At 37.5% G+C, this 12,847-nt stretch overlaps 1 protein-coding gene across 1 annotated transcript in view; it reads right to left on the reverse strand.

Moving 5' to 3' along the window:
* The window catches only part of LOC109405617 (insulin-like growth factor-binding protein complex acid labile subunit), a 433,323-nt gene that overhangs the window by 49,752 nt on the left and 370,724 nt on the right, over nucleotides 1-12,847 (reverse strand). The window contains exons 5-7 of the mRNA XM_062849913.1: nucleotides 2,840-3,165; nucleotides 1,839-1,982; nucleotides 1,514-1,618 (exon numbers count right to left, since the gene is read on the reverse strand). Coding sequence (XP_062705897.1) covers nucleotides 1,514-1,618; nucleotides 1,839-1,982; nucleotides 2,840-3,165 — 575 coding nt within the window. The remainder of the gene's footprint in view (nucleotides 1-1,513; nucleotides 1,619-1,838; nucleotides 1,983-2,839; nucleotides 3,166-12,847) is intronic.

Below are 12,847 nucleotides of genomic sequence, written 5' to 3' on the forward strand. Positions count from 1 at the left end.
GCAGGAATGTCTGCTCAGCTTCTTGCCGGCATTCCTGTCATGATCTCTCTAAGGAATACATCAGGTATTCTTTACGGGATTTCTTCAGGAATAACTTCAGGGATTTCTGCCAGGATTGCTTAAGAAAATCCTGAAAGGATTCTTTTAGAAATTTTACACAGCATTGTTTCACGGATTTCTTCTGGAATAACTTCACAGATTCATTTTAGTATACTTTCAAAGTAATGTTCTGTCGAAACGTATTCAGAGAATCCTAATGGAATTCTTTCTATGAGCCGGGATCTTCGCTCGGGATTTATACAGCAACTCCTCCCGGGATTTCTTCTGTGATTATTTGAGGGATTCCTACCAAGCTTTCAGTTGAGATTCCCTCAGAACTCTACCAGATATGACTCTCAGAATTCCTTCTGTATTTCCTCCCGGGATTCATTCGGGGATTTCACATTATCTTTTCGATGTAACTTTGATAGTGCCCAGAATAACACCATAAAATTCACATATTGTTCACGAATAAACAATCATGGAGTAGTACAAACATAAGTGGAGAAGCCGTGTGTGTAACCTGGGTGTGTTAGTAGAATACCTGTAAATACGAGACACCGAAGACGACCATAAGTTGAGGTCGAAATACGTATCTGTCAAAGGAGACGATTTAAATGGAATAGTACTCAACACGATTTTTTTTTAAATATAAAAAAAAAAACATCTGAAAAGTTTGCGTATGGTGAGTACGTAAAGAGAGTTTGTGAGGTGCTGAAGGAAAACCTCAATTACTTTATTAGAAATAATTATCTGTGTAAAATCTAACTTCTAAAGAATTTTAACGTTTGCTTATACCACACATAGTGAGCTCTCTTTATTTGATTTGTTAAAAAAATGAGAAATGTTGAACACTGCAGTCATAACTACAAGAAATTACAAAAACCATACATTGTATACTTTTAGGCGTTTATCGGGTTATATTTCTGCCCCAATTTATAAGTCCTTTTTCTATTCTTTTTGAGTGGTTATCATTTCTCTCACTTGTATCGAGCTGCATTTTATCTATACGGATCAGAAAATAACAATAGCGTAGAAGTTGTGCTGAAGTAGAACTCGAGAAAATTATCAGATATTGAGGACCTGCAATGAAGAATTTTTTTGGAACTACACCATAGACTTCCATTTTTTTTTTCATCAAATCATGCTTATTTTATTAAAGCTTGACCTTTGATAACAAATTTATTTGAAGATTTAAATTGTGAGACACCTTGGGCGATAACGGGTTAATTATTAAAATTGGGTTTAAGATACTTTTTCTGCATTTCTGAGATAATGAGTTGGCTCGATTTAAAAAAAATAAATCTGGTGGCCAGGGGGGGGGGGGGGGGGGCACGACTTCTCCCTTCCCCCCTCTGGCCACACCCATGATGGTAGTTCAAATGTACTTTTGGAGATTTTTTTCTCAATTTCAAAATATTTTAACTGCCGTTATCGCTATAACAATAAACAGTATCAAACCAGCTTCACTCACCTGGTTGTGACCCAAATCCAGCTCGGTCAGATGCGTCAGCATATTGTAAACCTGCGGATTCACGTTCAACAGATGACACCCTCGCACCTTTAGCACTTTCAATTCCTAGAAATCACCGAAAAAAAAAAGGAAAAAAAAACGAGAAAAGAATGAGTGTGCTAAATCCATCCACCGTACCGCAACACATCAACATGATGATAAAAAATCCCATTCAGCAGCACGGCCGCCACCGGCAGCAATGATAACAAAGCCCCCCGATTATTAGCATCCGTATAAAATGGCATCCCATCGCATCGCTGCCGCCCAGTCAGCCCATTCTACGCACCTGTACGTCCTTAAACACCTCCGGAGGCAGATCGTCGATGGGATTTCGGCTCAGGTCCAGGTGCTTCAGCTTCGCCAAATGGAGGAACAGCCGTGCGTTCAGCTCGTCGATGGAATTGTCTGCCAGGTTCAGCGATTTCAGGCTCTGGGGGTGAAGGGGGGTGGAGGCGAGATGGAAAATGGGAAGATTAGAAGCCTAAATTTCGGCTGGCTGGCTGCGGGTCTGTGAGAATTTGGCATATCAGCACAAAACGGACGGTAAAATTTTTTAATCAATTGTTCGGATCCATTCATGGGGTGATTTTTTCACGATTTTGGGAGGCAGTTTTTTAACGTTCTGTATAGGAACTTAGTCAGCGATATTTTCTTCTGGACAGACTGAAGGTTTAAATTTGGTATGCGTAGTTACATATTTCAACGCTGGTGTCTTGAAATATTCGCCCGGATTGCATGAAGGATGTTGGTATAGTGAAATTGATTCACCAATAGCTCTTATTTTTTGTAGACTCATTCAGATGCTCAAAAACGTCGTTTTCTAAACGTTTAAATAATTCAACCCAACGTTGTTGCTCATCGAAGAACCGGACAAAGGATTCTCATCTGTGCTCAAGTGTATCGTTTGCCATCAAATTAAATTACATCAAACATAAAACAAATCTAACGTGGGTGCGCTACTCGCTTTCGTCGTTGTTGCTCTTTCATTCGAAAGGTAGATATTTCACATCAGCCATGAGCTGGAAGCTTCGTTGCAGAAGCCGATGCTTGCGATATTGCCGTATCAAGCAAATAATAATATTCAACTTCAAAAAGAATTATCATGAAAATTTCATCGTTGTTTGCAATCTTTATCAAAAGCGAATGAGTATAACGAAATTCCGGAGTCAATATTTGGTCGCTGAGCTTGGATAAGCGCGCTTTGAACAAAAAATGCTACCGCCGTTCTTCCCACGAAAATTCAGTACAAAGTAATTGAATTTCCAACTCCCAGCCCCATCAACCTACCTTCAAATGCCCGAACGTCCCGCTCGCTATCCGCTCCATTCGGTTCTTGGACAAGTCCAGCTCCAGCAAGTTATCCTGCCCCCGGAAGTTCTCCACCGTGATTTGGGTGATGTTGTTCCGCGAAAGGTCCAGCGTGCGCAACCGGACCAGTCCCCAGAACGAATTCATTCCGATGGCCGGCACGTTGGCGTTGGTTATTTTTAGCATCTCCAGCTTCGACAGGGACTGGAACACCGGCCCGATGGTGAGGGAGTTTTTCGAGCTCCGGATCAGGATCACTTCGACGTCTTTGTCGAAGTCTTGCACTGGGACTGTTCGCCATTGCACTGTGGGGAAGACGAGAGAAGGAAGAGAAGTTTCAGTAATAAAGTTCAGAAAAATAGTAGATTTTTTTTATTATAGGACACAATGTGTTTAACAATTCAGAAACTGAGGGATATATTGGTGGAAAAAAATCGTGATTTGGTGGGTTTAAAACCCACGACTCCACATTCGTTAGACCGACGCTTTAACTAACTGAGCCACAGTACAGGCATCTCCCAACGCGTTCGCGTTCGTATTTAATAACTGCTAGACAAAGCAAATTGTTTTCAAGGTAACTCCGCATACATGGACGTAACCAGAGGGTGGCAGGAGGATCGTGACCCCCTCTGGCCACCTTATTTTTTTTAATTATCAATAATTCAGAATTCCCGGAAAATTATCTTAAGAAATAAAATATTTTCTTTAGGATATTATTCCTAATTTTTCAACTTTTCTTCCCCCCTCCTATCGTATACTTCTACCAAAAAAACAAGCTTGGTTAGATGGCTAAATTTAATGATTTTGATTTACGGAAAACAAAAACAATATGCCAAATTTTCCGAAAATACTGAAATCGGTTCCGATACTTTTTCCTATCAGAACCGGATCCGGTTTCTCCGGAAAATTTTGTATGTATTACTTTCTAGCACCATATGAGTGCAATATTGTAGTAACTCAAAATTGTATATTCAGTAGTTTTCAAACTGAATTTTCACAAGTTTTAAATTCAAATAAACGCCATGCTAAGAGCAAAAAAAAACTGTGATTCAATATGAATTCTTCCAGGAACATCTTCTGAAATTCCTGGGTCTTTTCCAGGAATTCCTTCCAGTCTCAAGAGACTTGTTCTGGAACTTCTCCTTTGTAAGATCATTATATAAATCATGAGTGCTCAAAATTCCATTGCATTCGGTTCATACAATCCGGAGATATAACAGTTCAAAGTGGGTTATAGGATAATCATGTCTTTTACTAGAATATTTCCTAATTTCATGTAGACAGCCCGATCTTTCTCAAATTTAGACCATAGATAGGCAACTAGTTAACAGTAAAAATTTAGGAATTTTTGATGCACTTTTCATGCAGTTCCATCTAGTTGACCATTTTTTGAAAAGCGAAAATTTTGCCTGTCCCGATCATTTTGTCTATGCCTTGTACTTCTGCAAGGATGCATCAAAGAATTTTTCCAGGAACTTCTCCATAGTTTCCTGCAGTTTCTAAATTGTGGATTCTTTTGGAGATTTCAGAAATGGTCTAACTTGACCACGCATTATTTCTGGAATTTCTCCTGGAATATCTTTAGAGGTTCCTCCAGTTAGGATTTAGTTACACACTTAATTTATTTCGCCGAGGTCAGCAAAATAAATTGCCGAGAATCCAACAGCTAAGAGCTCGGCAAAAATCTCGGTAAAAGTTCAGATTGCCGACTGGGCTGCAAACTAGGAGAAAGCTCAGCTGTCAAACTTTGACGAGCAGTTCGGCAATGCATTACCGAACATTTCGGTACGCTTGATCACCGAAGTTCAGTAAATCATTATTTTTATTCCTGATCAATAACAAGAAGAAGTAAAACAATAAATAAACTTTCTAAGTAGGATTTAACTCGTATATCCCAGAAAGTGAACTGGAAAGAAAATGAAATACGGCACACTATAGACACGTGCATGAGCGTACAAAATGTATTGATTAAAATAGTTCATTTAAATTACTTACAGAATTAAATTCCAACGAAGAAAGTTTCTTCCTTCCTTTTCACCTTCGTTTTTTCGAAGATGGCACCTGATTTCTGGCAGCGCATGTTGTTTTAAGAGTTTGACAGATGAACTTCACCGAAGTTCAGCAAAATAGTTAGATTGCCGATTGCTGGGGCAAAATATTTTACCAAGATTCAGTAAACCACGTTAATAACCGAATTTCGTTAATTTGGATGAAGTATTTGTGATGAACTGTAAAATTTTAACGATAGGTCAGCAAAATGAGCTTTACTGATCAAGCTCGTTAATTCACTTTACAGAGACCAATTTTCAAGATTAAGTGTGTAGTTAGGCTAGGATTTTTTTTCAGGGATTTAAAAAAGAAATTCACCATAGAATGTTTTGGGTATTTTTGCAGGTATTCCTTCAAAGATTTTTTTTCCAGGAATTTCTCCATAAATTTCTTCACGTACTCCGCAAGTGATTGTTCCATTAATTTCATCTAGAATTATTCGAAGTATTTCTGTAGGAATTTCTTCCAGGAATCCTTTCAGAAAATTTAACCAGCGATTATTAAAAAAAAAATCCAGGAATTTCTTTTGCACGTAAAATTCTTAGGAGTCATCAAAGGTTTTCTTCAATAATACGTCCAGAAATTACCGCAGACATGGATTATTTCAGTTTTTACGGAATTGCTACAGAAATTCTCCCAGGAATTCGTTTAGAATTTTCTCCTGGGATTTCCTTAGAAATTTCTCATGGAGTTGCTGCCGGAATTCCTCCTGGGGTTTCTTCAGGAAATTCTACAAGTATTCCTCGAAGACTTCTTCCAGTGATTCCTTAAAGAAATCCTCCAGGGATTTACTCAGGATTTTCTCCAATTTACTCGGGAAAATTTTCTGAATTAGCTCAGGAAAAACTCCAGCGATTATTTTAGAAGTTCGTCCAAGGATTCTTCCAGGAACTGTTCTAAGGATTTCTGCAGGTACCGCAAACTGAACTGAGGTGAAATTGATCTTCGGGTTGAAATTGATCAGGCGTTTTTTCGCTAGATAAAGCATGCTTTAAAAAAATTCCTTACAAATTTCGTAAAGTATCAGATTTTAACAGCACGATACTTGGGTTCCGGGTCATTTGGCCGAACGCCATTTGGCCGAATGCCGTTTGGCCAAAAAATGATTTATGAACTCAACTGACCATGCCACTGTGTTCCCCGCCTCAGTATAACTCGAAAGAACAGCCTATGATTCAAAGAAGGAAACATCTTTGATAAAATATAGACAGTTTCGACGCCAACACATAACGGAATATTAAAACTAGAAAGAATAGCTTATGGTTGAATGAAGGAAATATTTCTGATAATCATATTGGCAGTTAGAATGTCAAAAACGTCTTCTGAATTTTTTTGAACATTATTAGGCCAAACGACCCATTCGACCAGATGGCATTCGGCCAAATGGCGTTCGGCCAAACGGCGTTCGGCCAAACTGCATCCGGCCATACGACCTTACACCCGATTCTTGTAAAGAAACTATTAAGAGTATGCCTAATCTAGCGGAAAAACGTCTGATCAATTTCGACCCGAAGATCAATTTGACCCCGGTTTACGGTATTGTTAAATGATTCCCTCAGAAATTGCTCTAGACTAGAGATTGGTTCCGGGATTCATTCTGATGTTTCTTCAGGAATTCCTTCAGGGATTTTTTTAAGGAACTGCTACAGGGATTCCCCATGAGATCTTCTTAGGATTATTTTATGATTTTTCATACCCCTTCTGCCACTTCTTCAGTACTTCCACGTAGGATTTCTTCAGAAATACTTCTTGGCTTCCTCCAGGGATTCTACTAGGAATTTCTTTGAGAAATCTCAAAACTTCTCTAGAGAATCCGGTAGGGATTCCTCTAGGATTTCGTCTAAAAATTTCTCTTGGAAATCTTACAGGCATGTCCCCAGGAATTGTTCCAGGCATTCCTATAGGAATCCCACATAAACTTTTCTATGAACTATTCAAGGGAATCTTCTAGGAATTTCTGTAGGGATTTATCCAGGAATCCCTTCTGGGATTCCTCCAGAGGTTCCGTCAGAAATTCCTCGGTGATTTCGCCAGGAATTTGTCCAGAAATTCCTAGAGGGGTTTCTCCAGCTTTTTTGTAAAGAAATTCATCTCGGAATTTATTAAATAATTCTTCCGGAGATTCCTCCAGAAATTGCTTCAGGAATTCCAACACAAATTCATCCAAGAATTCCTACAGGTATTCCAGGATTTTTTAAAGAAATGCCTCCGGGAACTCCAAAAAATCCTCCAACTTTTCCTTCAGAAAATTCTGTAGCTAGCCCTCCAAGAATTCCACCAAGAAATCCTCCATAAATGCCTTCAAAAATTCTTCCAGGAATTCCTGCAGGAGTTTTTCCAGATTTTCCTACAGGAACTCCTCCCTGGATTCCTTCAGAAATTTCTCCCCCAGGAATTCCTCTAGAGATTCCGTCAGGAATTTCTTCAGAGATTCATACAGAAATTCACACAACAGTTCGTCCAGGATTTTCTCCAAAGTTTCTTCCGGAAATTTCTTAAGGGCTGCTGGAATCCCATCAAGCATTCTTCGGCAGTGATGGAAAACAGTGAGGAATGCAGCTGAGTAGACACAAACGCAAAGCTATCCTACTCGTGAACAACAGAAGCCAGAATATATTCGCACTTCCTTCACTCGTGAGCTAACGAAGCTGGTCGCACTCGTGATTGATTCGCGAAGCAGCTCTGAACATTTTTCAATTTTGTGAAAAAATGCATTTACACGGCCGACAGATTAACTTTTCAGGTACAATAAAGCACAAAACACTATTATCTGATGGATAATTACTTGTTTTGCTATTTAAATCGCACTAAAATGCAATTCCCGCATCTCCGCTTGTTTTTCGCGAATAAAAATTCATGAGTGTTTTTGTTTATGTTTTGCTTCATACTCGTGAAGCAAGCGGGTGCGAATAAACTCACACACGGCTTACTCTCGGCACCGTGAGTAAACCGTTTGTTGCTTTTACACTCGCGAGTTAATTCACGATGAGAGTATTTCCATCTCTGTTCTTCGGTGCTTTCCTTCAGGCATTTCTTCAGATTTTTTCAGTTATTGTGTCAGGGATTTCTCCAGAGATTCCTCCAAGAAGTCATCCACAATTTTTTCACAATTGTCTCCAAGAAAGAAGTTCATCCAGGGATTTGTTCAGGAATCCATACATACACTCCCGATCAAAAGTTTGGGGTCACCCCCTCAAAAACATGTCATTTTTTAGTCCCATATCTCCGCCAGTATGCGTCCGATTTGAAAATCCTAGGCCTCATTTAAAAGATAATAAGTCAAAGTAACTTTAAACATGATTTAAATGATTTTTTTTTCGAATATGTTTGTATGTAAACTTAAGCTAAAGTTGCCAATTTAAAAAAAAAATTTAAGATGAGAGCGGTAATATCAACTATTTTCTATTAGCTTTCGACTGCTTTTTACCGAACTTAGCTAAAAAATCTAGAAAAAAATTATTGAGTAAATTAACACTTGATGACATCGACCAAAAGTTTGGGGTCACTGTCGTTAAACATGCATGTTTTACGATGGCCGATACACCATTTTGAGGGGTGACCGCAAACTTTTGGTCGATGACATCAAATGTTAATTTACTGAATAACTTTTTTTTCTAAATTTTTTAGCTAAAATCGGTAAAAAGCAGTCGAAAGCTAATACAAAATAGGTTATATTACCGCTCTCATCTTAAAATTTGGTCGACCCAATTTCAGGCGACACGGCCGTAAGTTTATTGTCATTTAAAAAAAAAAAAGGCAACTTTGGGTTAAGTATACATACAAATTTTGTTATAAAGTTTCTTTTAAATCATGTTCAAAGTTTCTTTGACTTATTAGCTTTTGAATGAAGCCTAGGGTTTTGAAATCGGACGCAAATTAACGGAGATATGGGCTCAAAAAATGACATGGTTTTGAGGGGATGACCCCAGACTTTTAATCGGGAGTGTATCTTTTGGCATTTTTCAAGAAATTCTTCTCTAATGATGGTTTTTATGTTTGTGCAACATTTTCTGCAAAAATATCTCCATCGTGAATTTTTGTGTACCAATTTCTTCAGAACCTATATAAAAAAAAATCTAAAAATCCCTTCTGATGTATCTCTGGAGTTCTTCAAAGAATTTCTTCCAAAAATCGTCCAGGGATTCCTCAGAAATACATTAAGGAATTCCTTCAAGAATTCCACCAGTATCTATGTCTGCAGTTTCCGCGGGGGTTTCTGCAGACATTTCCAAGAGTTTCTTTCGGAAATTTCAGGGATTAATCCAGAATTCCCTGAAAATTTTTCCAAGGAATTGCCTCCAGAGCTTCTCCAATAGTTTCTAATATTTTTTTCCCAGAAAAAAAGAGGTACTTACCGTAAGGAGTTTCTTTAGGTGTGCTCCCAGGGATTTATACAATAATTCCAGAGGTTAATTTAGAAATTTCTTCATGATTGTTTTGTCCTGGAATACCACCAGAATATTTACTAGAATTTTTTCTAAGAATTTCCAAAGGTATCACCAGAAGTTTTAAAGGGACTTTAAAGAAATTCCCGTAAAAAATCCTGAGAAACATTTCTGAATAAATTCCTTAATGGATTCGTGAAGAAATTTTACGAGTTGTCCTTAGAAAACATGCCACATAAATTTCTGAGGAAACTCATGGAGGCATGTCGGGAAAGAATCTCTGTTTGAACTCCTGCGGGAATCTCTTGAGGGGATAGAGCAGACTACTCTTTTAGGTTAAAATAAACGTTGATAAAAATATGTTTAAAAACTCTCTTTCCTTGTCTTAAATACTGAAAAAAAAATCCGAAGAAATTCTTGCGAAGATTTCCAATGGAATCTCTAGAGCAATTCCCAAACAAATCATTGGCGGACTTTTTGAAGAGATATCCGTGCGAGTTTCTGAAGGATTCTTTGGAAAACTTGCTGAAAAAACTAGTAAAAGAATTTATGAAAGAATTTTGGAAATAATTTTAAAGGAATCCCTGTAGAAATTTGTCTAGAAATTCCTTCATCTGAAGAAATTTCCGATGGTTTTTCTAAACGAGTCATTAAAAGAATTTCTATTGTAATCTGTGGTGCGAGTCTCAGAAGGCAACTTGCATAGAAATCTGCCTCAATTAATTCTTGAAGAAACTTCTGGAGAAATTCTGACGCGAGTGCTGTGGAGATCTTTGGAAGAATTTCTGAAGGAAGCTTTAGAAGAGCTTGTAAAGCAAGATTTTCTAAAGAAACTTCTGGTGGAATCCCAAACTTTTGGTTTTCAGAAGAAATTGCTGAAAATATTTTCAAAGAAATCCATTCCTCTAAGTATTCTTGAATGAATCTATGGAGGAATTTTAAAGGAAACTCAGATAACACCGTTCAACACTAAATGCTGTTATGGGATGAGAAAAAAAAGATCAGGGGTTTGGGACCCTAGGGGCTGTCCATAAACCACGTGGTCATGAGGGGGGGGGGGTTCGGCCTATGAGCATTTTGTATGGACGAATAAAAAATTTTGTATGGACAAATGACCACGCGGGGGGGGGGGTGGGGGGTTGAGAAGTCCCAAAAAAATGACCACGTGGTTTATGGACAGCCCCCTAGTAGTGTCATAGTGGAAAATTTTTTGAAAAATATTGAACCGGGCCTTCAGTTTAAAACCGAAGTTTGTATGGAGAACTTGGGGTGTTCAATTGATATGTGCATCAGAACGCGCTTTGCATATATTTAGTCGTTAGACAATAACGAAACTAACCCAAATACCGAAAACGCCTAAAAATATGCACGGCACTTTCTAATGTACACATCAATTGAACACCCCTAGTTCTCCAAACAAACTTCGGTTTTAAACTGTGAAGGCCCGGCTCAATATTTTTTAAATTTGTTTTCACAATGACACTACTAGGATCCCAAACCCCTGTTTGTCTTCTCATCCCATAACCCCAAATTTTGTAAAATTTCGTTGAGCAGTGTAATTTTTTCTAAAGGAATCGGTGGATAAGTTTTTGAGAGTCCTCCAGAGGAATTATTTTCAAACACGTTTGAAGGCACAAAAATGGAATATTGCCATGGAGAATTAATAATTGTGAGAATGCAGAAAGATTAGAAAAAAGCAAATTGATGACAAAAAAAAGCTCATATTCTTACAATTTGGGGAGGCCAAACATTTCGAAAAAATCGAACAGATAACTGTTCTTATATTTGTTGAGGGTGCAAGAAATCTGATAAAAATAATTGTTTAATCACTCAATTCTTTCACACAAAAATTCAACGAGCTGTTACTTTTCATAGAGTGCATAAAAAAACTAAAATTTTGGCTGTTTGTTAACCTATTACCTATATGTACATCATTGATACAAATTTATGCTTGATTGAATAATATTTCGCGAACTTTGAACCGTTCTCGTAAAACACTATTTTTAGACAACTAATTTTTGAACCAACTTATCTCCGATACCAGTGTATCGAATTCAATGAAAAGCTGTGCATTCATTACCTTTTTCTCTACATTCTATGAAAAGTTACAGATTGTTGAACCTATTTGTGAGAGAAAAAAAATATTCCTATCCCTAACATATTGTCCACCCTCTGTAGGTTTGTTTATATGAAACATCCCAAATTAGTTTTGGTATGGTTCGTTCAATACCCAGGAGGTCATAGATAAAAGTTGGGTATGCTATGTCAGGATTAATAGCGAATTGAAGTACTGTAAGTGAATGTTTATAATAATATCTGTAAGACTTCAAGCAGTAGCCACAGTTGATTAAGCAATGTTACTCTGTATGTAATGTCAAAGGCTTCCGTGTTTCCAAGAAACTCATTATTATGAATTATCAGATTATGCAATGTTACAATTTATTTCTGAAACGAATAAAGTATCTCCTGTAGATATGAAGGAATGCTTCTCAGAACAGTTCAGAATATCTAGAACATCTCAAGCATGAATAATTCTTCGATAGTCACAAATGCGGCTAGTCAAATACGTAACCAAAATCAGTATGTAACCTATCAATTATATTGTTTTACCAATATTCTGGGTATTCAGGATAGTTTTCCACACAGGAATTCTTTTACGGAATCCTGAGATATTTCTCTCAGCAGTAATCCAGATATTTTATAAACGTAAAAGATTCCTTTGAAAACCCCGCATTTTGTTCTGAAATATAGAGAGATGCTTCTTAGAAGCTCTGAGCGATTAATGCTATGAATAAAATTTTAAGAAAAATAATTTGAAGAAGCGCCTCTGCAATCTGCAGAGATTTCTGTCATAAATCTGGAGAGTTTCCTCTGACAGATCCATGGCATTTCACTTTGCAATCCGGAGGTTTTTCTAAAGGATTAGAATTTCTTTTTTGGAGAAAATTCTTCTCGGTATTGCCTGTCAGAAATCTGGAGAGTGTCCACTTACGAATCTGGAGAGATTCTGTTAAGGAATTCGAAGAGATTTCTCTCATGAATCAGGAGAGTTTTATCTCAAGGATCCTGAAAGATTCCTCTCATGATTCAAAAGAAATTTTTTTTCGTAGTAATCTTGAAAGATTTCTTTTGTGAAACCGGAAAATTCCTCCCAGGAATCCAGCGATGTTCATATTATGAATTTGAAGAAATTCCTCTCATGAAACAAGACGGATTCTTCTCAGGAACTCGAAAAAAAAACTCTTGGGAATTGGGATAGATTTTTCTAATTATTTCTAAGCGATTCCTCCCAAGAATCTGTAGATAATCATTACCGAAATCCGGTGATTTATCTCTTAAAAACTTTGTGGATTTTCAATCATCGGCATAATATTTTGGCTTATTTCATTCAGGCATCATCAGATACAAAACCAGAAATATATATCTCAATGCTAGTTGAAAGCTTCCTCTCAAAATCATAAAAGGTTTCGGTCACTAATTCTAGGCGGTTGCCTTAAGGAATCTGGAGAGATTCCTCTTCTGAGGAATCCGAAGAAATTTCTCTCCATAAGAT

Source organism: Aedes albopictus, chromosome 2 (assembly GCF_035046485.1).
Source record: "Aedes albopictus strain Foshan chromosome 2, AalbF5, whole genome shotgun sequence".
NCBI classification, from domain to species: Eukaryota; Metazoa; Arthropoda; class Insecta; order Diptera; family Culicidae; genus Aedes; species Aedes albopictus.